This window comes from Tetranychus urticae, chromosome 1, assembly GCF_039701765.1.
Source record: "Tetranychus urticae isolate SD_2017Ah chromosome 1, NJAU_TeUrti_SD_1.0, whole genome shotgun sequence".
NCBI classification, from domain to species: Eukaryota; Metazoa; Arthropoda; class Arachnida; order Trombidiformes; family Tetranychidae; genus Tetranychus; species Tetranychus urticae.
Genome location: NC_142958.1, coordinates 13,942,230 through 13,970,016, shown reverse-complemented (window position 1 = coordinate 13,970,016; position 27,787 = coordinate 13,942,230). Strand labels below are relative to the sequence as shown.

Here is a 27,787-nt window from a genome sequence, read left to right as displayed (position 1 = left end):
TACAAATGTGTGATTAGGTTAAATACTGCTCAATGTTAGACTAAGTTTTTTGTAATCAATTGCGTAGGTCGATTTACCTTTTGTATTATTAGAGGTAAAAAAAGGTTGGCTATGTTTGATCAATCCATTTTCACTGTTAGACCTGAAATATTGAGTAGATTGCAAGATTACCTTACAATTTGCATAACCATCTAATAATATGACATTAACTTAATCTGTCTATCAAATCAATTGAGCAAACTAGTAATCTGTACTTTCTTATTTTTATATTTAGTTTGGTCCTTTTTTTGTGTAAGATGTTGTTGTTGTTGAAGGATTGAACAAACCTATTGAAAGTCACGCATCTTTTTGAATTACCATAGACGTCAATAAAAAAATTATCTGGTAAATATAAAGTTTTCACAAATTTCATGGTAAAAGTATAACAATCTTGAAGTTGCTTACGATGGTTCACTTGAAGAAAACTTCTCTTCCAAAAGAAAGATAATGTCTATTTTACATAAGGGAACAATGATAATCATGATTATAATAATAAGTAAACAATTGTGTTGGCCTTATGTTGATAATGGTTGTTTCTTGGTGGTTCAGAGTTTTAACCATGGAGCAAAATAATTTCCAGAATGTACAGCCATTCACCAGCAAAGTAATCATTTTGTCTTCTCTTATTCTTTAACCATTTGTTATGAGCTGTAAAATCTTACATTGATTGTGTCTTTGTTTTTCCTCTTCTTGTATTGTTGTTTTGGTTGTCATAAAAGAATGAGATTCATCTAATGAGACAAACAAAATGAATTTTTAGGAAGAAATGAAAATGAAAATGTTATTGTTAATAAGCTTTATCCTGATGATGAATGTAAATCAAGGCTTTCTTTGGTTTCCTGTTTTCTGGTGAACAATCTTCATTCAAAAGGGTAATTTAAATGAGATTTCCAAAAATGCTCCTTTCATAATGATACTTTTTCTTATTTGTATTTGTTTTCTTGTTCAGTATCAAATTCATCCGATGAGATTTGGTATGTTACCAAGGAGTAGGCGAAAAAGTAAAGGAATGAGAAAATGAATGAAGATGATGATGAAGATGGAGGGAGAAGATCAAGGGAAAGATAAGAGTCAGTTCAAGATAACGATAGAACAGTCCATCAAGAGAAGATCGATACTTTTGCTAGTCTTCTTGTTGTTTGGTCAGCAGGAAAAAAGGTGAAAGAAAAGAATCAACTTCTGGTTAGTGGATGCCTAAAAGAAAAGAAATAACAAAAAAAAAGAATAAAAAAAAGAGTTTAAGAAAGGCAAGAGTCTGATGAATGAAAGAGTGAATGAATGAGTGAAAAAAGAGGAAAGGAAAATCGATTGAAGGGACTTGAATCAATGTAAATGCTCCTTTTGACATAAAAAGAGAGGGAAGAAAAATAGATGATGATTTACTCACAGTACTGTTTGAGCTTCTCATCCTTTACCCTCTAATTCTACTCGTCAGACTCCTTTTCTGCTTCATTTTCAACAACATATCCCAGGATATGCTTGTTATCTTTCAACATCCATAAAATAAATAATTTAAGTTACTCCCAGTTGTTTAACCTTTCTTGATCATTTCAAATCTTTTTTGGAACCATGATTAATTTTTCATCTTTTTCAAATATTTCTAGATGATACAGTGTATATTACAGCTTCTCGAAGAAGAAGAAGAAGCATCCGCCCAGTAAGCCGTAAGGCATTCACCAATTATTCATTAAGCATGTTATCTTATGAGCCAAATACTGTTTGCCAACAGCAACAGCATAAACAATTCCATCAACAGTTTCAATCAATCTCTGGTGATCGACTTTACCAACAATCATCATCTGTTATTCCTCTTTCCATTGAAACCATTGAAAACTGTGATCTATCAACTGGCTCTGGTTATGCCTATGATTACTGGAATCGTGATAATCTATATGATCGTAAAGACCTAGCGGATGACGTTAAATCTAATCGATCAGCAATGACCAATAAAAGTACTCGACAAGTTTTTGATCTACTGGCCAAAATTTTACCAATCGGTGTTTTCCTTCTCCTCATTAGCCTGATGGTTCACTTTGTTGCCAATGTTGAAGCTTATGAGCCATTACAAAGTATCTCTCGATTAATTTGTATTGTACTTGCCATGACTGTGATTCCATTGTCTGTTGTGTTTATTATGAAAACCATTTGTGACCGTAAGGATAATTCATGTTGGCACTGTGATGAGTATGACACTGACTATCTGAATCCCATAAGATATAATCACGACGCTTCATCTGGAATATCAGTCAACCAAAGTTCTTTGTACAAGCAGGGAGTTCCATGTGATCCAGAGGGTTACGATGAATATCCACTGAAAGAGATACCTATTAATTGAATCCTGACTAAATAAGAAAGATAAGATAACATTAGTACAACCGTTAAAACGAGTCAATGAGTAATTGTAAATTGGCCATGGTACAATGACCACAAAAAAAGGAGTCAAGACAGACGGTTCCATTGGAAACGAGTGTCGGATTCTCTCTTGATTGGATAGAGAAAAGAAAACCAAATTTTGAAAATAAATTGTAAACAAGGATAATCAAAGCTCACCTTAAGGAAATCCATATCAACGAGTATTTCAAACGTCTTATGGATCAAGAAGGGACCACAGTCAGCTGAAGGAAGAAAAATCCATGGTTGATTAATGGAGCTGGATAAAGATTTGATCTTAATTAATCTTTTTATACTCTCTAATTATACATAAAGATTCATTTTCATCACCTAAATCACAAATCACCATCTATATAAAGCTCATCGTTTCACTGTTTTGCCGCCAAGCTGTTTGGACGATTCATTACAATTGGCTAATATCACTTTGTCATCCTGCTTTGGCTCCAATTTTTTTAATTCAAATTTACTAATGAATATTCATTAATAATTTTAAAAATTTATTAACCATTATAAGACAAAATTTGAGTTTCAATTTAAATTAAATCATTTAGTTGATTAGAAATAAAATTATGTTCTGATTTTGTTTCTCTGAAAAGATAGTCTACAGTTTAATCAACTCTTGTAAATATGCACTTTTTATATTCATCTCAAGTTTGACACTATTTTCAATAAAATTTAATTTATTTCGATTCGAATGTGATTAGGATTGAATCGTTAGTTAGATTAAATTCTTGAAATGCAAGCTTTCTGTTCGCTATTCAACCATTTGATTGCATTATATTTGTGCAATCAATCTTATTAGTGATTGTAGCCAAGTTTAAATTGCAATCAATTAATTTTTACCGGTAACTTATCGTTATGAGTTTTTAGAAAAATTAACTCTTAAAATTTTTACTAGATGGAGGCACTGTTTCAATTCATTTGTTTTTTCAAAAATTGTAGTTTAAAGCGACTGTTTTCATGAGCTACTAAACGTTTGAATAACATTTTTATATCAAAAAATCTGTAATTCTTAAACTAATCCAGCATACCGACTACCTAATATTCAAGATTTGGAACCATTATCGCGATATTAACTCGTTAGAAAGTCGTCTAGAGGCTCTGGAGCCAGTAGCTAACAGAAAGGTGAGAAAAGAAAGAAAAAGAAAAGTCTGAAGTACAATAATTATGAAAGATAAAAAATTACAAAAGAATGGATAAAAGTTTCAAATCTTTATCCAGCTCCATTGATCAACCATAGATACTGGTATGTATTTCTTCCTCCCGCTGACTGTGGTCCCTTCTTGATCCATAAGACGTTTGAAATACTCGTTGATATGGATTTCCTTAAAGGTGAGCTTTGATTATCCTTGTTTACAATTTATTTTCAAAATTTGGTTTTCTTTTCTCTATTCAATCAAGAGAGAATCCGACACTCGTTCCAATGGAACCGTCTGTCTTGCTTCCTTTTTTACACCATGGCCAATTTACAATTACTCATTGACACTTTTTAACGGTTGTACTAATGTTATCTTATCTTATTTGGTCAGGACTCAATTAATAGGTATCTCTTTCAGTGGATATTCATCGTAGCCCTCTGGATCACATGGAACCATCAGGCTTATAAGGAGAAGGAAAACACCGATTGTTAAAATTTTGGCCAGCAGATCAAAAACTTGTCGATTACTTTTATTGGTCATTGCTGATCGATTAGATTTAACGTCATCCGCTAGGTCTTTACGATCATATAGAGCATCAAGATTCTAGTAATCATAGGCATAAGCAGAGCCAGTTGATAGATCAGAATTTAGATTTGATAGAAGAAGAATTAAAAGAATAAGTAAATTACTATCATTCATATCAGTGATATCCACTGAAAGCTTTTTAATTTAACAGATTCAATATCTTTTTCACTTTCATTCATTATTTTCATCTTTACTGATGAATTGATTGAGTGTTTGGTGTTATCAAAACTATTTATATGCCAATTATCTAAGCTCATTCATTAAGAAGCTATAATTTGATCAGAAAAACAATCTTTCAAGGGAAATTTAAAACCATCATAACATTTTTAATGTAAAATAATTGATGAATTGGGTTTAAAATAGTTATTCAATGCACTTACAGGTGACACTAAAGTCTCATCAGAAATAGCCATTGTTCATGAAATATTGGTTATCTATGGATTTGTTAAGGATTATTCAATCACTAAATTGACAATGATATCTCTGTAATTAGTCAACTTATTAGACTGGAAAGCAGATGAAGGTTACAAATTCACGATTCTGGTCATTTTTGATGCATCTGTTGGACAAAATGCTAGGCAATTTGTTATCATGTTGAAGAGTAAACATTGAAGCTAGAAATTAAAATCAATTCAGTTTCATTGATAAACCATGTGAAAGTATGACTTTCTCCCTGTTTATTTATTAAATTATCATCCTAACTATCATCTAGTTTGATCCTCTATTGATCAGACTATCTAATGAAGTTTGTTTTAGTTGAGCGAGACATTGTTTGATGGTGTGTAACGCTCAATTTAAGCTAATCGTAAACAGTAATCATGATTTTTAACGGTTCAATGACACTAAATTGACAAAAATTGAATTTTAATGCATTAGTCCAAAGTATTATCATAATAATTTTAACCCAAAGAGCCATCAGTTGTGGTTAACAGTATTTTGCGTTAAAGGTCAATCAATCTATCGATTTAATTGTCTTTACAATGTTCTTGCACGAATCTTGGCCAACTGAATATGAACAAAACCATGATTAATAATGTAATGAGCAAAATTATGAAAGGTAAGATGAAGTGTATTACATTGTCAGCATACTGATCACTTTAGCCCATAAATTATTTGGTTCAACCAGCGATGCTTCAATTTCCTTGGCAGATGCTTTTATTGCCTTCAAGCTTGCGACTAATTCACGGTCATACAAAATGTTACCAGTTGATTAAGAGTGATTATTGATCTTCTAAACCTTTCAATTTACATTAATCATTGTTTAATCATTATTGGAACATCTTTTAATGTAACCAGCAAAGTGCATTGTTAGTTGATCCATTGATTAGAAATTACAGTTTCACTATCATTGTATCATAATTGATGGGAAAAACTTTTGATTAATTGTCACCATCGTATTTATCCTTAATAATAGTCATATTGTTGAGGTTAAGGTTAAACATTACAGTTAATTTGAAAAATCAAGTTAATCCTGATTTCTTTAACAATACCGAAATATCATTTAACTGTGACAAATAGTTTTCCTAAATTTTCAAATCGTTTATCAAAAGATTAAATTGATATGGTTGTGTGTGCATTAATATACAAAAAAATATAATAACATAATAGGAAGAAAAGTATTATTATTAGGTTAACCCTCATAACCATCCGCATGATTATGATTGAGATATCATGTTAACCTTGAAGAAACTTACATTCTATTGAATTTTGTTTTTCTTTACAGTATATCACAATCAGAATAACCAATTGTTAGTGTTTATATCATCTTTTAATTTGATAATGAATTAAGGCGATTTCACGGATGCCACAAAACAAATCTAAAGATTTTGGTGAGGATTAATTTTTGCTTTTTTGTTGTTTTCGAGGTAATTTGTTTATCCTTTATCAAGTTTGATCATCGTTTGATTGATGGATGTATTCAACAGATGAGACTGGTAATTGTGAAAATAATTATTATTAATATTTTTAAAAATTAAAATATCATTCTGAGAATGTTTATGGTTGTATCGGATGCAGTATCCTCTTCAGTTTCTTCTTCTGTCTCGTCGTCTTCAACGTCATCTTCTTCCTCTGATTCTTCTAAAATTTCTTCAATCGATGTTAATTTTGGAGCTGATTTTGATCTTTCCAATGGCTGCCTGAAGTTGGCTAAACCTTTAATTAAAAGCTGCTTCCTTAATGGAATTAAAGGAATCTCTTGGCACGAGGAGGCGAGTGACAATCGAAAGTTTTGTCTGTACTTTTTCTCTCTTCTAAATTCTTGTAGAGCAGTGATTAATCTTTTGTTCAAAAATTCGGCCATCTCCTTGGCTTTACTTTCTTTGCTACAAAGAACGGCATGGCATCTTAATTCTTGTTTCATTTTACGTCCAACATGACGATAGATCCAACAAAAAATTTTCGGGTGATCAGGATGAGTGGCAGCATATGTTATTCTGTTAGACCAATATTCAGTTAATCCGTGTTCCCTTGTGATGGCTTTTAATCCTGACGCACATATGGTTAACTTCATGTAGATGTCATGTTTAACATTGGAACAATAATTTTTCCACAAAGTTGGCAAAGCTTTGTCTATGGCACCATCACCTTTAGCCAACAAAGTTAAAACATTTCCAAGGTAGACAACTTTGTAGACAGGATCATAATCGGTTATGGTTAGACTTTTCCGAGTAGACCAAAATTTAAATTGAACCGTATTAAGTCCGAAACTTTTTTCACTTGACTTTAAAACCATTTTCTTTAATTTTGAGCACAAAGAGCTTCTACGTTTTTCCTCCTCCTCCTCCACCACCACTTTCTCCTTCTTAGTCGTCGCCGTTTTTACCTTCTTTCGGAGCCACATAAACAGGTTAACATGTTAAATTAAATTTAAAGAGTAAAGATGATTTTTATTCCGGAAAATGGGCACAAAAATATACGTGAAAGGTAGAGTTGAATAGCTGATGACAACATCCACAGTAAAACATGTATTTGAAAGATCCGTCAAAACGATTTCCTCTTTAAGTATTCCTAAAGAAACAGTGAACCAGTAGAAGAAAAAAAAGGAAAAAAAGAATCGTTTTTAGTACACAGCATAAAAATTTGATTGACATGAAATTGTTTTCCAATCGTTTTGATAAATATTTATAAACTTACCTAAATCAAATTAGTCCAATGGCTCATCGTTGTAATTTACTTTAAAAACCTCTATTGTAAATAGAGAGTAGTCTTCACTATTAAAGTCAGAACATAGAGAGGAAAAAAAGTCCAATGGAAGGAAAATAAACCTTATCCGTGAGAGGAAGACTTAAAAAGGATGATGATGAAAAGAAGATACTATTTAACCAGAAAGGAGTCAACAAAAGAAGAGCACCAAGTGTGTGTGTGTGTGTTGATGTGTTGATGTATACAAGTTTGTTGGTTTGAAACAAGATGAAACAAGTATGAAGCACTACTACAGGGTGAATAAAAAAGTTTGTGCTGAGGGGGAAATAAAATGGCGCAGGTAACCCAGATGGATGAGAGTCCGTTTTTTAACACAATATTAACAATTGTTATCAATTACTAAATTAACTTACTCTTCTACGCATCGTCATCTCCTCCTACCTGGCGAGAAATTTTTAACCACCTTGTACTTAAGCGGTTATTTTACTTTACTTTAAACTTGAAAGAGCCATCTAACGCAATTCAAATCAACTAATTACTTTAGTCGGTTTGTTTTAGTCGATTGCCTTTCAATGTTGACAACTTTTAATTGTTTATTATTTCCATTTCATGTGTAAATCCATTGTTTATCATCGACTTTGGTGCCTTTTCAACTTATCCATTCCAAATTTTGCAATATGCAATATGTATTTCTCTGTTGATCTTTGCAATTCCAAGGCTTAATCTGTGATAGTGTGAATCTGGGTTTAAGTATCATTTGTTTGATTGATTGACAATTTGTCGCTGATAATATATTATCATTGCTTAACTTGTTCGTCTTTTGTTTCATCTTGTCTCTTGCTTGGAAGGATAATTTTCAATTGCTCAAACTTGCCAAGACTCTATTCAATAATCAACTTGTTTAATATTACAGAAATATGAAAAATTGTTTCACTTCATGTATTATGCATTGATTATGGCTGTTCATTATTGTCTGCTGAATTCATTTAATTCATGCTGCGTGCTCCTAACAAGCATTTATTTCCTACCTTTAGTCGTATTTGCATTGGTTAAAACTAGATGTTATTAATAAATTTAATAAAAACCATGTAAAGGCAATTTGATATTATACTTTTCCTTAAGTTGAATCTGCAAAATTTAAACAAAATGGCAAAGTAAACTTGATGTTAGTCTGGAATAGCTCAGTTTTAAACGTTTATTGGATGATGTTTTCTGTATATCTTTCAAATCTCAGGCCTTGGTATATTTTAAAACCTGATAAATCAATAAACTGGTTCAAAAAGTGTTTCTAAGCCATTCTTAATTCTTAGCCAAGCAGTTCTTAATTCAACGCATCATGCACTTAAGAATCATTTGGAACAGAGAGTTTACTTTGAAAAGGGAAAGATTGCAGTCAACGGTTAATTTCCATTGTTTACCCTTTAGACTTTCCCCTTAATGTGGTTGTTTATTCAAATTAACAACGTAATCATGATAGTGTTTGGAAATAGTTTAGTGATTTGATAATAGTTACTTTATACTTGATTCTCATTAATTTTAATTCAATTGCTTTGTCAACAATATTTTTGAATTAACCACTTCCATTGTTTCACGTTTCTGCTTGCCTTTGTGTTTTCCATAGCCAATCATGTGATGATAAGAAAAGAGCGCATTTTGATAAGCTCGCCATCTTTTGTTTAATGCTAATTTGTTTACTTTTTTAAAAAAAAGACTTTGTATTAATTAAATTTGAGGACTATTTTTTCATGGTTAACTGTAATCACTATCTTATTGATTCTATTGGTGGTGATAATGAGGATTCTTGTTTCATCAGTTCGAGGTTAAACCCGGATTCAAATTGGGCCTCACTTGGACCGTTTAAATGACAACCCAGTGGTATGTATAACAAGTTACTATTCAAATTACCTGTTTATGCTAACCCTTTCCTCTTCTCTTCTTACCTCATTCAGCTTAACCTTTGTTTGATTACAATGTAGTTGATGATGTTTTTGGTCTTGACTATACAGACTGAACGCCATTCAGATAACCAAGGCTGTACAACCCTGGAGATCTTAAGACAAGCCAGGATGATGATAAATTGTAAACACTTTTTTCAACACCTTAATTCAGATTCTTTTTCTTGCTTTTTTTTCTCAAATTCCAAATTCATTTTCCTTTCAATCTCTTTCATTGTCAGCACACTAATTCCCTTATTTTTTTCTCTTTCTTTCCATTTACAAAATCTAGTTCTTCCTACACGCACATTAACATGATCAGGATGATGGTAATAAGGATGACTCTAGCAACTGTTGGCGATAGATGAAACCTTTTGGTTGATTGAAATAAATTAAGAATCATGTCTCCTCTATGCGCAATCCATGATTCTTACCATTGTTCATCCATTGGGTCTGTTGATCTCGATTAATGTGATTTTTATCATCGCTCAGATATTAATTGAATCACCAGCCTTTGATCATCTTTCAACTGACAGTGTCACGTTGCGTTCATCAGTCATCTTATTTTCTCTCTTCAAATATACAACTTTCCTGTTATGTCTCAAGCCCTTTTACATCATCTTCACACAATTGGTTATCGAAGTCAACTTAAAATAATACAATTTGGTTCATTGAGCACATAACTACCATCATCACTAACAGCAACAAGAAGGACGACGACAATGATAATGACAATCATAACCGTCAACCTTTCCACCTCGACTTGACGAAACCTGCCAATTATGTAAAAAAAAGGTATCTCAAATCACTATCTACCAGCAATGATTCTCAAATCAGCATTTTTAAATTTTAATTAACATTAATATTTGTATAAACCGTCAAACACCAACCTACTGATCCTTTTAGGCATACTTTTACATTTACTGTTAACATCATTACCGGTTAAACGCGAGTCTTTCAAGTGTTACATTAATTGTATCACCAGAATCATTAAAATCACAATGGTCAGCCATTCAACTTTATCACCAACAATTATTCTAATTCCTTTTTTTTCTTTTCTCTCTTTCTAGACGAGGTTAAAAGCAGAGGAAATGGTGAATATTACCATTATTATTGCCGGAAAATTCAATATCAGATAAAAAAAACCAAATTTATGCCAACATATGATTGGACTTGATTCAACTAACCTTCAGTTCAATGATCTTTTGCTCTACTAGTAACTAAAACAGCAATAGCAACAAATAATAGAGGAATCATATTGAATCTGATGAAGATATGAATTATCTGTGCCGTACTTTACCTTTGTTATTCAATCTATTTGTTTGCTGTTTTTATTTGTGTTTACCTGTTTTGTTTATTTGTTTAATTTGGCTAAACACTTTCTTCCTTGATTCAACCAAGTCAGGTAAAGATGCCTTCACCAAATTTAATGCAAACCCAACAAACAAAAAGGCATCATAACCGTTATCATACCAGTCATCATTGCCTTCTGCGGGTTCAAGAATCAAAAGAATTGGTATTCAGTCTGATCTATTGGAAGTTTCCTTTGACATGGAGAAGACCTTTTGTTCAATGATGATCATGATACCTTTTTTTACACCAATTTGTTTTATTCCTCTTTGATTTCACTTGAAACACTTTTGTTTGTCATTATGATTATCATCACCTAACAGCACAAAAGAAGCATAAAAATGTCTCTCCATTTCATTAAATTGAATCATTTTTCATCATTAACAGTCTATGATTGCATTATTGTTGTTCAATCATGGACTATTATTGTCAACCTTATTGCGTCCAGTTAATAAAATTGAGAATATAAAAAACTGTCGTTCAAATTATTGTCATTCATCTATTGAAGTCTATCATTTTAACCCATTTTTTGTCAATCATATTATTTTGGGTGCAATTTTAGACTCTATTTATCAACTGATCAACACTAAATTGTCTAAAACACTGTTTAACAACAAATAATCTAACCAATGAACAAGGAAATGCAAAGCAACAATAGCCTTTAATCAATGTAACAGTTATTAATTGTTTTTTGACTTTCACTTTAATCAACAACAAAATTGCAAGCTTAAATCTAACCATCGATGACTGTTGAACATTTTTCTTGCAATCAAATGTTTCCCTTTAATACCAATTAATCTTAATCAAAATCAATCAATTGAATGAAATCAAAAAATGTAACCCAAAACGTCAAGTCAAGATGAAACGTTGTTTAAATTGTTGTAATGCGAGGAGAAAAAGCTTTCAAATTAAACCTTAATTAGCATATGTTGATGTGATTTGTCAGTCAACAATCCAATTGACAATCTGGAAACTATTTTGTTCCCTTTGATTACATTTAGATCAAAATAACATCACATTGGATCGTAAATAATTAGCAATAAAATTTAATTACAATCGTCATAACCATTGATTTTTGCTGTTGTTGTTCAATAATAACCAATCAAAGATGTTGTTAACTGTTTTATCTCACTAATTTTGCCCGGGATTGTCTTAATTTATGACAAAATTCACTTACAATCAATCATTCCAATTGTAATCTTGATTTTCTCACTTTACCCTGGAAAATCAATAATAAAATGATGTATTTTTATGTTTCTCCTATTCGCGAATATCTTGACATGATTGTGATCAGCAATGAGTTTTGATCAAAAGTTAATTTTCTGTTCTGTTCAACATTACAGTACAAAGTGTTTAACATGTTAATCATATCAATTGTTGAACACCAATTTCACTTAGATTAGTTGATTAAATCACTATTCAATTGCATTCTCCTTCATAACTGTTTCATTTTGTTTACTTTTTATTTTTCCTTTCTACTTTGTATACTCTCATGAAAAAGCAGCTTTTGCCAAAAGGTTTAACATAATTTAATAAATTATCTTTATCTGATTATGGCTAAATTGTTCAATTCAATTAATAATGTGTATTAATACAGTTTTTTTTTCTTGCAGTTCTTCATTTCTTCCGGATCAACGAGTTGATTGTATCGGTTAGGTTAACTTGAGCATCTTCATTCGGATCAGGTTGCCATCTAAATTGCTACCTCGGGTTATTTATGATCACTGATTAACTAACATTAAAATTTATTTCTATTATAAATTAAATGTTTTCAATTCTGATTTGTCCAATCATTAATGAAAAACTATTATTTTTGGGATAATCCAAAAATATCCGAACCAATATCGATTTTATCTGGATACAAGATATTACAACCGATACATTGGTATTAACCGGCATTTTTAGGTAAACACATTTACAATTGTTTGATTGAAATTAGTTATATAATGTTGTTGTACGGCTGTGTTTATAAATTGTTGCAATTGTCACCTTTAATTAGATAAATATACTTTTAACCAGAGTGTCAACCAAAAATAATAACCAGAAAAAGATGTAAAGCTACTTTGGTGATTCAACAGCTGAGAGTCTTATTGTTCAACAAGACAATGGTATTTTGCCATTGCAGAGTAAATTTGTTGATTAAAGGTAAATATAATTAATACTCAATTGTAGACACTTGATATTAATTGATTTAAACACAATTGAAATCAATTATATAATAGTGGCAGAGATTTTTCATGATAAACTTCCAATCGTAAGATATCAATAGCTACCCCAAGCCTTTCAATAATTAAGTCAAACATATTTAAATTTTACTAATCAGTGAATATTTCAATTTTTTCCAATTTTAGGTTCAAATCCAAGTCCGTTTGTCAAATATATTTTGGTGTTTTAATCTCAACAACTGAGCAATCTGGATTCATCTGTAGTCAAACAGTTTAATCTCAATGAGTTTCTCACAAAATCTAATCAGTTTTTGCAGACTTGGGAAGTTAACCTTTTCCCTCTTCTCTTGCAGATCAATCTGTAATTGCGTATTAATACGTAATTTTGCATAACTACAATTTAAAGTGAAACAAAAAATCGCTGGAAAATTTAACCATCATTAAGATACGTTTATCTTGGTTAATTTTGATAAAGTTAAAGGCAAGATAAATGGTTTAAGATGTTTATTTGAGTGATATTGGTTATTGACGCAAATCATTGACTGACAACTTACAGGCTTTCCAAATGCAGTTGATCATGATTAGGAGAGTTTCCAAGGCAAACCTTTAATTGTTATAACCCTTCAATCTGTAGTCAAGTTAACAATCAATTCATCATAATTTCCCAGGTTAATTAATTGATGGTGTACTCTCGAGTAGCTTCATGATAAACAAATAACAAGCGCTAAAGCAGCAACCCAACAGCAAAGGTAAATGAATGTTGCAAATGATGGTATTTTTTGAAACAAACAACAGTCCATGCAATGGATTCATGTTCATCATTGAAAACAAATTTCAAGATTCTCAATGAAAAAAATTAAATTGTAGTAAAGCAAAAACCAGATTATCAAAGTGATTACCAGATTGGAATGGGTTAACAATAGCAATTTTGGTTAACTTTGCCAATTTTTCAAGATTGTTATTAAAGGCATTTTTTACGAGTTTGCAAATTACATCTCAAGATGATGACTGATGTCTATGATGTGAGGCTATCAATGATTGAAACAATTGCCGCAATTTAAAGCAATCAACTTGTTCATTTATTATACAATTTATTACACGTTTAGCGCAAAAGTATGTAACTCTAATTATTCATTAATCAACTGTAAACATGTAAATTGTATTCACAATCAAAACCTATTTCACCTCATCTTTACCAGATTACATTTTTGGGTATTCATTTGAAAGCCAAATTTGTAATGTTAATGTTGATGATTATAAGCTTTATGCATTATTTATAATAAAGTTAAATCAATTAACTAACTTTAAGTTTATGTTTTTAAACAAGTTAATTAATTGCTCATCAAAAATATAATGAAAAACATGGAAAAATATGACTTTGAAATGAACTGTTAACCCAATAAAGAGTGATTTTAGCTTGAGAGTCCAGTATGACAATCAAATGGTGATTACCATTGATCACAAGATGAAGTGCAATTTGAAAGGTTGATGTGATTAAAGGCCAGTAATTAACATTTGTCACCATCAAACTGAAATGATACAAATTTCAATTGACATTGAACAGACGATTAAACATGTTATCATAATGATCACATGAGCTTTCAATGGCTTAAGGGTTCATCTGATGTATTAATTATTGAAACTTCACAGGAAAAGGAAGAAAACTGATTCTTGCTGATGACCAAAGTGATTGAATACATTTGGTTGCGGGTTTGATTGTTGCTCTCAATCACTTGAATCACTTGATTCAAAGACAAATCCGTTTATAACCATTTTATTGCATTTTTGTATCGCTTTTTTTGGGTAAAACATTGAGACAGACTTTTGGCTCATTATTTAGGAACCAATTTGAGCTTTTTGTTTGGTTTGTTGTGCTGTTGAAGCCTTGCGGCTAAATTTGGTCGATTGGTTGCTTTTAATGGATCCTGATGATAGATAAGTTTCGGGTTTTGTTGATGAAGAGGAGGAAGACACGATTTGTTTGCCGTTAAATATTGTCCTTTATATTTACCGTTCTGACCTGATCCTGATGATTGAACTGTCCCGTTGTTGAGAGTGAAAGCGATTCTCATGTTCCGCCATGTTAATCAAGTTATAATAGAGAGATAAATTGTTGCTTAATTTATAAACATCTTGAAAGGTAATCTTTATCATCGCCAACATACAACATCTTCAATATTTGCGTTTTTGCCTTTCACTTATTAACAGTTATATTTAGATTAATGAAACTTGTTTATTGTCAAATCAACTTTATGATTTAATTTGGCTTGGGAAAGTTAATCGAAATGAGTGTTTAATTTTTTGCTCATTTTTGTGCTTCATAAGCTAATTGTTTGAATCAATTTTCAATTTGTCTTCATTTCGCTTGATAACCATGTCTAGTGATTTCCTAATGACATTCATTTCTTGACATTTCAAGTTGTTCCCTATTCAATTGTTGAACCTTGAAATTGAACATTTTTAATGTAAATTTTCATTTAAATCATTTTACTCAATCAGCTTAATCGTTTAATGGTTAAAGGTTTGTAATCATTTTGCTGATTTAACAGGTTGATGAGTTTAACTTAATCATGATAAGTGTCAAACATTGTATGTCATTTGATGGTGACTTATATTTTCAAGTCACATTTGCTTTTCCGGAACAACTGTTGTTAATTTGTTATTGGTGATAGCTCGTTATTAAATTGTTATTGTTTGTTTATAACATCTTCACCAACTTCCGATCAATAAGCAATTAAACTTGAATGTGAAGGTTACCAATGGTTCGTGGTTAATAGCTATTGCTCTTGTGTTATGCTAACATGTATTTTCATTTGATGTTTGAAATGAGTAAAAGTTTACATTGAACTGCTGATCATCTGATGAAATTAAGCTTAATTGGCTATTTGTTTACAATTTTTAAACATTTTTAACGTTGAGGCTGAAAATAGCCTCAACTAGGTTTATATTTAGGCTTTTTATACATATTTTCATTTTGTTTGGGATTTCTCGCTGTTACTTGCGTTTTAAATGTTGTTGAAATGAAATTTAACATTTATGCTTGAATTATTAGAATTATTGGAACTTAAATTAAATTGAATTAAATTGCAAAAGGAAAAGGTGAAAAATGAGAAATAATTTGGGAAAAATTAAATTATTAGGGAAAGTAAATATTATTATATAATATAAAGTGATGAGATGTCTTTAATGAGTGTGTTATTTCATCAAGCTGGTGGAAAATTTAAATTCAAAATTTAGCTACATTCGATTCCGTATTGGTGTGAGTTTCCTTTTTGTCCAGCTAATGTCCAGGTCTTGAAGAGGTTGTGTGTTATTCGTGTTGATTAAGAGAAATAATCAAAGAGTTAATTATAGTCAAATTTAATTTGATTGAAAACAGCATAAAAAGTATGTAACTGCTAACTCCCTCTATTAGTTGAAATTCAAGCTTTTTCGGTTAACTTGAGTTCTAGTTTACATCTAATGATAATCTAATAGTTTTCATGTTGATTGAATATTTAGCATAGACATGCATTTATATATTTATACGATACAAAAGGCTAATGCAAAGAATTTTAGCGCTAAAATTGTGACTCTAAGAGTTGTAACAGAAATTTTAAGACATGATTTGACTAAAACAACATAAATAGATTGAGCTTTCTCGGAATTCGGTTTCCTGAGAAATTCACCAAAATAGAGGCTGGAGGGAAAAATACAATAACAAAGGATCACTCACTCACTCTCAACTCTCAAAATTAGTTGAGAGTTGTGACCTGATAGATTTGAGGACATAAAGACTGAACAACTAAAAAATTTCCATTAGTCTGGATTTCTTTAGTCTTTCAAAGTTTATTTAACGCGGGCAAAATGGGCAAAATGTTTGTGAACGTATTCTTGAATTATAAAAAGTAGAGTCAAAAACTTCGGATGAGTTATATCGATGTCGATGCACAGAAAAATATTTTCGATAAAAATAGCTGCTCAAAGCTCAATTTCCGTTGTTCACAATAATTTCAAGTTTCCTGACTTGAACCAGAGCTGCTCTTTGAGCTCTCAGCTATTTTTATAACATTATATCCCTTGTAAGTGTGTTAAGTAACTTTCAATAAAAAAAATTATGAATCCTTCGTTATTTCTGTGTGACTTTGCTTATTATTCAATGTATGGATAAAGTGAAAACTAAAATCATTTGATTGAAAATTAGAAATGGAGTGTTTCTTTCAATCCATTTCCAGGCAGATACTGATTCATAGATCATTCATACTAATCATAGATTGGTACCAACGGACATTACCATTTAAGTGTGGTCCATAGAGAAAATCTGAGTTATGGGAAGAATATATTTAAACCGTATGAGAAATGTGAAGATTGATAGAGCCCAAGACGATCCAGGATTATTTGAGCAAACTCATGAAAACAAAAACCAATTTCAAGCAAATTTTATGCATTTGAGTGATTCTTAAAATACCCAAATTTTGATTTCATTAATCTCATTTTGTAAAAATTTACAATGGATGAATTGAATCGAGAGCGAAATTCAAAAAATGAAATGAACCTTCAACTAAACATTTCTAGACTTTGACTTGTGAGCATATTTAAACAAAGTATGTTTATTAATCCACTTTATTTGCTCAAATCACTTTTGCTGCTTTACACTTCGCTTAATCGTTTTTGATTTCCTGGTTTTTGCTCAAATGACCCCTAGCACCTCAAGACACATGTAAATCACTTAAGAAGCAGATACGCCTCAATCTCAAGCCATAGCCTCAAAGAGACTCGCAACTTGCCAGTATGAGCAAGGAGGAAGAGGTCGAGGAAAGTAACTTAATTTTCACAGTCGATACAGCAATTTCTTGAATAAAAAGCACTCAACTGGTATGATAAGCTGTTTTTGGATCAAGCCTGGTACAGCCGCCAGTCCAGTAGTAAGATAAAGGCTGTCTTGATTGGCAGATTGTCTTGTCAGTCCTCAAATTGTTATAAAATAGTGGAGAAGTAATTGGTTGGAAAAAATAATCTTGACTAGCAATTAATTGATCGCAATTCCATTTAGCTACTGTGAAAAAACTGTTATTATACACAATAAAACTATAAACACTGATAAAGCTATAAGTACGATGTATAACGTCGTACTTATAGTTTGCGTTTTGTTACTTCAAGTCCAAAGCTTGACTCCAACGGGGTAATCTAAATGATTGACAATGATCTAAAAACACTAACATCGATTACACTATTTAATCACATTTCTATTTATAAACAAACCTCATTTAACTTACCTACTTAATTGTTTAAATACAGTTTAGATTCCTTTTTGTTTCAACTTGAGAACCTTTTTTCCCCTGGCTCTAGTTAACTTCATAGAGATTTAATGTCAATTGATTATTACTGTTCAATGATTGAAATAATTAACCTTGATCACAACAACTCCGGAAATTTAATAATGAAAAAAGACTAATTTAACAAAGACGTCATCCATTTAACCTCGAACTGATATTAATTGCTATCGCGATGTTATTGGCATACAAAAATGTGGATTGCACAGTTTAAAGCACTTAATTGATCAGTCTGATACATAAATTGTCTTTATTGATTCAACCAATCTAAGATGCTTATAATCAATCTTCAAAAATCTAATGGATTCTGAATCTAATACTTGTGGTCATTGCTAATCTTTGTAATCAAAGGCCAACACCAATGATGTTTAGGTGATTTGAGGTCAACTTTGAGTTGTTGGCTTAAAGACAAAACGCTGACAAGTTACTAAGCATTAGGATATAATTAAGTTAATCAAGCAAACATGATTTTATAACAAATGTGTTGTTGTTGAATAAAATCACTGAACAACTGGTATTTCCAAAATGATTAAATGCGATTATTTGTGGGTAACGCTATCAACATCCAGTGTTATTTAACTGAACAGTTGATGGAAAAATAATGTTAATTTACTGATAATAATTAACCTGCAGCTGAATCAAGAAACAATGGTTTAGGGAAAAGGCAAATCTCATGTCTACAAAGCAGCATCTATTGATCTTTGGTCAGGTTTTAAACTTCACTCCCAAGTCTTGCAATATAATTTAATCTTATTTGCTGGTCCATCTTGATTAGATGTTTGACAATTTGGATTGAACATGATCAACCAACATGGGATTAAAATCCAACACGATGTTAGTTAAAACAGATTGTAAATAATTTAGATAGCCATGTCAGATGTTGAAATATGAAACGATATCAATCACATGGAAACAGCCACACTTATTGATTTATGGATTAAAGGATCATAATTATGTATTTGATGGGAATCATGAAATGGATTACGCTCGATCAGTTGCCATGATAAACGTTAATTAAGGGTGTTATTAGTAACAGTTTTAGATAGAGCATTGAAATGGCTGATGGTTAATCTTATCAACATCAGAACTAACAAAAGATGATAATTGGATTGAGGAATAAAACCGCTTTTCTTTTTCTTTGTCTTCCTTCTTCTTCTTTTTTTGTTCTTGACACTGAGTAATCTGGAGAAGGCCATTTTTGCGTATTAATAAAAAGGGTGCTTCGTGTTTCGTATTTATTTTTGTTTCAATGTTTACAAAAATTTAATCACATTGGTTGATATAAATTGATTAGTTCATGATAAAACTCTAATTTTTATACAATTTTAAGCAACATTGTAAACAATTTTCCCTTCAATCCACATCAAACCATCAACTCTATGACTTGGCTAAAAATGTCTTTCATTTGTTTAATTGCTTTGCTTTTTTCAGTGAACTGTTTAACAATCAATGCTGACCCAATTGTCAACAACAACTCATCAACTGTTGAAATTAGCGGTTGTCGTGGACAAATTGTTGAAACCATTCCTGTTGGTTTAGTCTTTCCTAGTTACAAAGGGCCAGTTTTTAATTCAACAATCGCCTCTTGGCTTGATTTGGTTTCATCTGCTCAATCATCAATCGACATTGCTTCCTATTATTGGACTCTTCTTTGTAGTGATGTTGAAAATCCAATCAAAGAAAGCTGTGAAGTTGGTGAATCTTTTGTTGAGGCTTTGAAAGAAGCGGTTAGCCGAGGAGTTAAAGTCCGTGTGGCAGTCAATGGGAATGATAAAAAGGTTGCTTCTGATCCTGATTTACGATTGCTTAAAGATTCCGGTATTACTGTTGCCAATCTTGATTTTGACCGTTTGATCGGTGCAGGTATTTTACACACAAAATTCATTGTTGTTGATAATTCCAGCTTCTACTTGGGAAGTGCAAACATGGATTGGCGTTCTTTGACTCAGGTTAAGGAGCTTGGTATTTACATTCAAAACTGTCCATCTCTAGGAGATGATTTGGCTAAAGTATTCAATGTTTACTGGAGTCTTGGACAACCAAATGCTACTATTCCTGATAAATGGCCATCAACCTTTGAAACTGATATTAACATGGAAAATCCATTGAACTTGACATTGGAAGGAATTTCAGCAAAAGTTTTCATGGCAAGTGCACCTCCAAAATTCAATCCTTCAGGAAGAACTAGTGACATTGATGCCATTTTGGCTGCTATCAATGACGCTAAGAGATACGTTTACATTGCTGTTATGGACTATTCGCCCACCTTTTTATATGGAAGTAAGCCAGAGTATTGGCCAGTTATTGACAATGCTTTGAGGAAAGCTGTGGTTGAAAGATCAATTGATGTTAAATTGTTAGCAGCTAATTGGACACACACTAAGTACAGTTCGGTTATTTTCCTTAAATCTCTTAATGAACTGTATAAATATCCTGGTAAAGGAGCTCTCTCTGTAAAACTATTCAATGTCCCAGGAACTGTTGAGCAGCAAAAAGTACCTTATTCTCGTGTCAATCACAACAAATACATGGTAACTGATCAAATGGTTTACATTGGAACTTCTAATTGGTCTGCTGATTATTTTGTCAACACTGGTGGAGTCTCTTTTGTTGCTTCATTCGCAGACGTTAGAAAGGTGCGAAACTTGCGCAAGGATATTCTTGACATTTTTTACCGAGATTGGGAATCAACCTATTCTTTTAACGTTAACAAATATTCGGGAAAACGTCGACCAACGTAATTTGTTAAGGGCAACCTCAATCAACCAGATAAACAGTATTGTTTTAATTAACCGGACCATTATTATAATTGTCTCATTTTTTTCCTATTCTCTAATCAAATTGACTCGACTCAATTTTGTAAATAAGAGTCAATTGACTCTGACAATTTGTTTAATTGCTTAATAATGAAAGAAAACAAAGGCATGCATATTCTACATAATAAGTCTGTAAATTAACGTAAATTAAAGACTGTTGTGCTTATTGTCCATCAAAATGAAATGATCAAGTTGAAAAACAATCTAAAAGAAATCAATGATTCAATAATTATGTGATTCACCTAATTAATTTAAACACAAACCGCGTGAGTGTTTTTAGTAGCTGATAAAAAAATAAAAAACATCACAACATATTTAAGATGAAAAAGAAGCTTCAATGTGAAAGGAGAAAAGAAGATTACATAATGAAATGAATGATTTCCATGATTACCATATCAATGTTCAGATTCTAATTTGATTCTTTTTGAAGTTACGCTAAAGAAAAGGAAAAATAAAAAATGGATTTAAAATTTTGCAAAAAAAATGACATTGTATAAAATAAATTGGTATTTTGAATACTTACTTATCTGATGCAGGTAAAGTAGAAGTGGTTCTTTTAGGTGTTCCCTTAGTAATTCCTGAAGCATTTGAATCTTGTAACCATCTAACTTGAGTGGCCGGACCATAACCTAAATTGCGAAAAGAGACAATCAATTTTGTTAATAAATTATTTCACTAATAGAGGAAAAAAAATTGAAAAAGATTGAATTAAATACCTTTTTCGTTTCTTGCCGCAATTCTAAAAATAATGGCTGGTTTAGTTGTTGTATCGACATGAGCAGTAGCTAAATGAACATTAGATACAACACATGAATTTGCTTGTCCATAATAAACTCTGATGAAGGCTAATTGAGGGGGAGTAGATGTGAGACCGGCTTGATTGCCACTTTGTGTTGAGCGCACAGCCAGGTAAACAGAATATTCAGTAATCTCTCCTGAAGTGAACTGTGGTGGTTCCCAAGAAAGATGAGCACCTTCTGAACTTTTAATAATTTTAATAGCTGATGGAGCTCCCGGATAGCCTGGTAGACATGTCTTGAATGCAGTTACTTCTGACCATGGGCCACGACCGCATGAATTAATTGCAGCAACTCTGAGTTTATAAGCAGTACCGGGTTGCAGGTTCATCTTTATCATACTGCTATAGTTTGGTGGTATAAAATTATCACCATCTTGAGAGTGTGACGATGAAAATGTATCACCGTCAGCGGGTACATGATAATGAGATGCAACACACTGACTGACTTTGAAAACTCCAACATCATACCATTGATTTTTCTTAGATGTAACGTTTGGTGGTAATTGAGGTGTTGAATTATTTAAATTGGGTGTATTAAGCGCCGATTGTTGGGGTGTTTTGATAGATGAGGTTGATAAGGTGGTGGTTGGGGCAACTGCGGCTACAGGCTTTAAAAGATTAGAATTATGTTCAACTTTAGTTACTACTCCTAGCGGTCTTATATTAGAACTTTCACTGATCTTATCAGCTAATGATGGTTGTTGTAGTTGTTGACTTGTATTGGCTGTTGTTGTAGTGGTGGTGGTAGTTATTGATGGAGTTACTGTCAAAGATAATGATGAAGATGATAATGTAGATGATGATGGTTGTTTGTTCCGTAAGTCTCCAGTTGCTGCTAAAGCAAGAGTCGATAATGGATCTGAATCAGGTTCTTGACTTGAAACACTGGATACAGGTTTTGTTTCACGAATAGTTGATGAAATTGATGTAGACGCTGGAATCGTTGGAAGAGCGGGTTCAGGATCATCGGCACACATTTGTTCAGGAGGTTCTAATCCAGGCATTTCTACCTTCAATGATGGGACGATAAGTGATGAAGATGAAGAGGTTGTGATTTGATCTAACAAAGTTGACTGAACGTTAGTATTAGATTCTTCTTCCAATTTTCCTGGTTCTTGTTTTATGGGAGTCGATTCGGGCTCAGGTAGGCTTGTTTGATTGGTGCTTTGCTGAGTGCTAGGCTGTTGGGCTTGATCTGTAGTGTCTGATTGCGTATCCATAGGTTCTGATTCTTGGGGTTCATTTAAAGGAGGTTTCAATTCTTCTTGGTTTGTAGATGGTTGCTCGAGAGGTTTTTCCTTGTCATCTGATGTACCCGCAACAACAGCAGGTGACTCAGTATTTTCAGGCTCATTTTGCTCAGTGTCTTTGAACTCTGCTTTAATTATTTCGTTAATCACATCTTGACTTGATTTATCAGCCAAAGCGTCTCGTAGTTCATCGTCATTTTTTTGCTCTTCTTGTTGCATACTGCTACTTTCAGTTGGTTCACTTTTGATTTCTGGTTCTTTCAATTCCTCAGTGGTCGTCGTTTCAGGTGGGTTAGAAGGCTCAGTCTGAGGTTCGTCTTCAATTGATTTCATCTCACTATCAGGCTGATCAGCAGCTCCTGAGTCAGATGGTTCAGTGGTTTCAGTGGGTTGATCTTTACTATCTGCAACAGCATTGAGATCTTCGTTATCAGTTTTTTCAGCAACTGTTTCTGACTCATTCGAAATAGACTGAGCAACAGGTTCACTTATAGATTCTTCAGGCTTTATTTCTTGAGATTTAGTTTCTTCGATGGGCTGTTCTTGAGGCTTGTCAGCAAGCTCTTCGGCCTTTTCTATAGAATCAGACTTTTCAACTTTACAGGGCTCTTCTTTAGTTGATTCTTCGCAAATGGGTTCGGTTGGAACATCTGGAGTGTCAGCAGAGCTTTGAGCTTCTTGAGTCGGTGATTCCTCTTCTTTATCCTGTTTGTTAGCTTCATCTTGTTCTTCATCTACTGCACCATCAAATTGAGGAACTTTCGGACTCTCTGTTTTGACTGTAGCTGGAACAGTAACGGTTTGAGGACGAACTGGCGTTCCTTGCTGAGAAACTAAAACGTATCTGGTGGGTCCTTGGGCTCTAGCAGTGCCAGCCATTTGTGGATTAGGACTAGCTTGAACCAGCCTCATTCCAGATAATTGTGTACCTGGTGGTAGTTGAATTATCTTTTGACCAGCCAATGTACTTCCAGCAGCAGATGTAACAGTTACAGCGGATGAAGATACTGCAGTACTAGTAACAATACCTTTTTGGAGAGCTGAAGATGGAATTGTGAATGTCTTAGCACCTACACCTCCAGCTAAGTTTGCCAATTGCAGAGTGATCGGCTGCTGGCCTGAACCGCCTTGATTCATCACTATTTGCTGACCTTGTCCACCTTGACCTTGCGGACTTGATATCACTAACATCTTGACACCTGCAGGATTTGTAACGTATCTGACGGGCAAACCCTGTGTAGTGGTGCCCGGTTTAAGAGATCCTGCAGGAACGCAAATCGTTTTACCTTGAGCAGTTGTACCCGCGGTACTAGCTACTGTAACAATTCCTGGTGTTGCTGATTTTGTAGTACCAGCTGGGTTAGGAGATGCTGTGGTGGTTGATATAGTTTTGATAACTACTTTTTGTCCTCCTTGAGTTACTCCCGCTGGAATCTGGACAACTTGAGGAATACCTTTGATAGAGCCAGCAGTTGTAGAAGACGTTGCTGCTCCTGTTTGAACTAATTTAACATAAGTCGCATTACCAAGTTTAGCTCCTGTTGGCGCCAATTGTAAGCCTCCTCCTGGAGTTTTAACAAACATTAATTGTGGTTGTGTTCCAGATGTTGCGCCAACATTGCTGACAACAACTTGCTTAATTGCTTGGTTACCGGCAATGGTTTGTTGAATCGGTGGTTCAATCTTGGTTTTTCTTTCAGCAGCAGCAACAAGTGCAGCCATGCCTGACATTGCTTGCTGACTTTGAGCTGTTGATACTTGCGGTGTTTGATTGGCAGAAATTATTGAGTTATTGGTTGAAACTGCTAAGGTCGACACTGGAGTAGTGATTATTTGGGGTGTTAAGCCTGTTGCCGTCGTTCTAACAACTGGTGTAACAATTGTAGTGGCTGCAGTAGTCGATGATGTTGATTGGCTTAATGTAGGCGTTTTGCTAAGATTTGTACTGGCGAAAATAGTCCGTGGTGCAATCAGATTAGAGTCACTGATGGTTCTAAGAAAAGAAATTGACAGTTGACAGAATTAGTTTGACAAAAATGATAATAAAATACTTATGTTGAGCAATCAGAAAAAATGAATACCTGAAAACATTTGTAATAACAGTTGGAGTAGATGTTGTCGTGGCTAATTTCGTCTCAGTGACAGCCTGAGATTGAACTGACGTTTGAGTCGTAGATTGGAGCGATGTAAGAGGAGAAAGCGAAGATTGAACGACTGCTGGAATTTGTCCCTGGGCTTGCGAAAGAGGCATTTTAACAACTGGTTGTTGAATGACTTTGGTGACTTTGGATGAAGTTTGGACGACAGGTATTGGCGGCAAGCTAGCAGGTGTTGAAGTGGGGGGAGTTTTGACTAATGGTATACCTGGTGGATGTTGACCAATAGCATTACTTGTATTTGCTGTTGTTTGCGGTGGATCATAGTTTTGAATTTGAAGAATGTAACTGTCTGCGGTGGGTACAACACCCCAACACACTTCCAAAGTATCTGTTGCTGTACGCACTAACTGCACTCTACTAGGTGCCGGTGGTTTTTCTGTTTCAAGGAACCAAAGATCTTTACAGCATACTTGATTATTCCAGGCTTTGCGGTAACCATCTCGACCCGACCATATATACAGTCGTGTAGATATTGCAACTGCACAATGACCAGCGCGAGCTCGAGGTACACTGTCATCGAATGATTCATTCGTGATTAATTCCCATCTACTTGTGTCCAAATTAAGAGTTGCTAAAGTATTAGTACATTTCCATTCTTTTTCATGCACATTTCCAGGTTGTTGACCTCGATTCTCATCGTCGTATACAAGTGGCACCCATCCTCCAAAAACGTACATCTTATTTCCGATAAGGGTAGCGGAATGGAGTGACCTAGGTAAAGGAGGGATACCCTCAACAAATGGTTTAGACCAATGCATAGTTTGAATATCCAACTGCCACAAATCACCGAGTCTACATCCTGACATCCCGCCATATATTATTAACTTTGGATGTTTACCATCAGCTCCCATGTAAGCAACTGCAGAATGACTCTCTCGAGGTGGAGGAGGTGTCCCATAAGTTTGTGGTAGCTCCCATTGCATGCTAGATAAAAAAGGTTTCATCTCAAGAACATATAAATCATTCAAATATCTGGGTATATTATTCTTTGGGTCATCTGAATCATTGGCCAGGCCTCCAAAAAGATAAACTTTGTTTTGAATTAGTGTAAATGAATGTCCAAGCCGTGGGCAAGGGTAAGTTCCATTCTTAGGTGGCCTAGGTTTAAGTTTCCTCCATTCCCACCGTGAAGCTTGCAATTCGTACAATTCATTGCTGTATTTACCATATTCTATCATGCCACCAAACACAAGTAATCGAGTTCCATCGCAAACAAAACCGTATGCAGCACATCCTGGAGGTATTTCACCTTTAACTTGTGGTATGAACCATTGGTTAGTAGTTGTATTGTAAACATGTAACTCATCAACAATCCCTTCATTGCCACCACCAAATATAATAATCAAATCTTTGATAGCAACTGCACGGTGACCATGCCTAGGACGCGGCGACGGTCCAGTACTATTATTCACTCGTACCCACTTCATTAGTAAATTAGATTGTAGGTTCGGATGATATCCAAAAATAAGGGATCGATAAAAAGTCCAACTTAAGTTAAATAAAATTAAAAATAGTAGACATTTCTATAATTAAGAAACAAACAAATAAAATTATGTTTCATACCAACATTTATTAAACATGGCGTCGATGGTTACTTATTGAGAGTGAAGGTGGGTCGCGCATGGCCGACAACCATTTTTAGCGCATTGTTTGAAATTTTTAAATTCACAAGTTTCTTTGTTATTTGTAATTAACGAGTTAATTTGTAGCATTTTTAATAATTAGAAATGGTTATAGAATTTGAAAAGATCTAAAAAAATATTTATGTAACATTGATAAAACAAAACACCTCAAGAATCAAGAAAGGCACAAATATTCTGAATACACCGAGAGCAATTCTCTCGGTGACATTTTGGTAAGGTTATCGTAATTTTAGAAAGTATTTTCTTGATTTTAACTGTCCAACAAGTCATAATGATCTTATAAATGGATAAAATTGTTAGATAGAAAATAAAAATTGGCAAAAATTGAAAAAATTACATTTTAATTTAATTTACATTTTGCTGTATTTTGGTTCAAGTTGAAGATTTAAACTTATGTCAATAACATATGTAACACTGACACATAGTGAAATAAATTTTCTCGTTTCTTGATCTCAAAAAAAACGCTAATTATTAATAGCAATTAATTGATCCTTCCTTAATTCTGTTGTTACAATAAGATTGTTTGTATTGGTAATGATTAAATGATTGAAATTAACTTTTACCTTTAATCTCAGCAGAAGCGATAATAAAGCATTTGCGGAAAATTGATGGTCAATGATTGTGAGCAATTATAGAGTAAATTAAATTTGACCCTTGCATTGTTAGACATTTGGAACTAATTTTTGATCATTAATGAACCTGAACAATGTTATTGTTAATCTCTTTTCAATTCTTTATTCTCTTGATTTCTCTGAAATCAGATCACAATTTAAATCATTATGAAACTATTGTACACCATAAATTGATCAATTCATACTAAAAGATCAGCATTACTCGCTTGGAAACACAATAATTGTCTAAACACTGAATCTTCCTTCCCTTTAATTCAAAGCATCAAATTGAAATTCAGATTCCTCTAACAATCAAACTCTATAATCAAATAAGCATAAATATAGCTTCCATTCACAGATAATATCAAAGATTTTCATTAAGATTTTCCTAACAATTTGAATATTTAACGATAGGTATAACTAATCCAACAGACAATGACTTTATTGTAG

At 33.1% G+C, this 27,787-nt stretch overlaps 4 protein-coding genes and 4 long non-coding RNA genes across 11 annotated transcripts; 5 read left to right on the top strand and 3 right to left on the bottom strand.

The window, feature by feature from the left end:
• The first annotated feature begins 290 nt into the window (after nucleotides 1-290).
• Nucleotides 291-3,125, top strand: LOC149094625 (uncharacterized). 3 transcript variants are annotated; one of them, XM_089266132.1, is made up of 2 exons: nucleotides 291-643; nucleotides 1,644-3,125. In XM_089266132.1, exon 2 carries the CDS (start codon nucleotides 1,733-1,735, stop codon nucleotides 2,372-2,374), a length of 642 nt encoding a protein of 213 aa, XP_089122258.1. In that variant the 5' UTR covers nucleotides 291-643; nucleotides 1,644-1,732; the 3' UTR covers nucleotides 2,375-3,125. The 3 variants fall into 3 exon arrangements, with proteins under 3 accessions (XP_089122258.1, XP_089122257.1, XP_089122256.1); XM_089266131.1 differs by having other exon boundaries at nucleotides 291-911; XM_089266130.1 differs by having other exon boundaries at nucleotides 291-1,221.
• Nucleotides 367-1,644, bottom strand: LOC149094626 (uncharacterized). The gene is made up of 2 exons (XR_016197876.1): nucleotides 1,427-1,644; nucleotides 367-1,233 (listed from the first exon to the last, which is right to left on the bottom strand). It is a non-coding gene; the product is annotated as an uncharacterized LOC149094626 (long non-coding RNA).
• A 286-nt stretch (nucleotides 3,126-3,411) lies between the features above and the next one.
• On the top strand, nucleotides 3,412-4,272 carry LOC112539684 (uncharacterized). The gene is made up of 3 exons (XR_016197982.1): nucleotides 3,412-3,555; nucleotides 3,652-3,762; nucleotides 3,960-4,272. It is a non-coding gene; the product is annotated as an uncharacterized LOC112539684 (long non-coding RNA).
• A 1,631-nt stretch (nucleotides 4,273-5,903) lies between these two features.
• LOC107370205 (protein FAM43A) lies at nucleotides 5,904-7,541 on the bottom strand. Its single transcript, XM_015938194.3, has 2 exons — nucleotides 7,290-7,541; nucleotides 5,904-7,163 (listed from the first exon to the last, which is right to left on the bottom strand). Exon 2 carries the CDS (start codon nucleotides 6,994-6,996, stop codon nucleotides 6,127-6,129), a length of 870 nt encoding a protein of 289 aa, XP_015793680.1. The 5' UTR covers nucleotides 6,997-7,163; nucleotides 7,290-7,541; the 3' UTR covers nucleotides 5,904-6,126.
• Nucleotides 7,542-7,837: 296 nt separating this feature from the next.
• LOC107370206 (uncharacterized) lies at nucleotides 7,838-11,057 on the top strand. Of its 2 annotated transcripts, none has more exons than XR_001570564.3 (4): nucleotides 7,838-9,173; nucleotides 9,248-9,377; nucleotides 9,525-10,236; nucleotides 10,303-11,057. It is a non-coding gene; the product is annotated as an uncharacterized LOC107370206 (long non-coding RNA). The 2 variants fall into 2 exon arrangements; XR_001570563.3 differs by having other exon boundaries at nucleotides 7,839-9,173; nucleotides 9,525-10,027.
• Nucleotides 11,058-12,195: 1,138 nt separating this feature from the next.
• Nucleotides 12,196-14,055, top strand: LOC149094624 (uncharacterized). Its single transcript, XR_016197981.1, has 2 exons — nucleotides 12,196-12,727; nucleotides 12,934-14,055. It is a non-coding gene; the product is annotated as an uncharacterized LOC149094624 (long non-coding RNA).
• A 5,383-nt stretch (nucleotides 14,056-19,438) lies between these two features.
• LOC107370187 (5'-3' exonuclease PLD3) lies at nucleotides 19,439-21,107 on the top strand. The gene has a single exon (XM_015938173.3). It carries the CDS (start codon nucleotides 19,439-19,441, stop codon nucleotides 20,798-20,800), a length of 1,362 nt encoding a protein of 453 aa, XP_015793659.1. The 3' UTR covers nucleotides 20,801-21,107.
• An 82-nt stretch (nucleotides 21,108-21,189) lies between these two features.
• Hcf (Host cell factor) lies at nucleotides 21,190-26,657 on the bottom strand. Its single transcript, XM_015938172.3, has 4 exons — nucleotides 25,006-26,657; nucleotides 21,592-24,917; nucleotides 21,399-21,504; nucleotides 21,190-21,310 (listed from the first exon to the last, which is right to left on the bottom strand). The coding sequence occupies exons 1-4, from the start codon at nucleotides 26,508-26,510 to the stop codon at nucleotides 21,271-21,273; spliced, it is 4,977 nt and encodes a 1,658-aa protein (XP_015793658.2). The 5' UTR covers nucleotides 26,511-26,657; the 3' UTR covers nucleotides 21,190-21,270.
• Between the last annotated feature and the right edge of the window lie 1,130 nt (nucleotides 26,658-27,787).

Excerpts from the sequence above, each read along its gene's own strand:
- LOC149094625 (XM_089266132.1), top strand. The coding sequence starts at position 1,733 with ATGTTATCTTATGAGCCAAATACTGTTTGCCAACAGCAACAGCATAAA.
- LOC107370205 (XM_015938194.3), bottom strand. The coding sequence starts at position 6,996 with ATGTGGCTCCGAAAGAAGGTAAAAACGGCGACGACTAAGAAGGAGAAA.
- LOC107370187 (XM_015938173.3), top strand. The coding sequence starts at position 19,439 with ATGACTTGGCTAAAAATGTCTTTCATTTGTTTAATTGCTTTGCTTTTT.
- Hcf (XM_015938172.3), bottom strand. The coding sequence starts at position 26,510 with ATGAAGTGGGTACGAGTGAATAATAGTACTGGACCGTCGCCGCGTCCT. Across the intron at positions 21,505-21,591 it reads TGCGGCAAGAAACGAAAAAG|GTTATGGTCCGGCCACTCAA; the intron begins GTATTTAATTCA and ends TTCGCAATTTAG. Across the intron at positions 21,311-21,398 it reads ACTTTACCTGCATCAGATAA|CGTAACTTCAAAAAGAATCA; the intron begins GTAAGTATTCAA and ends CCTTTTCTTTAG.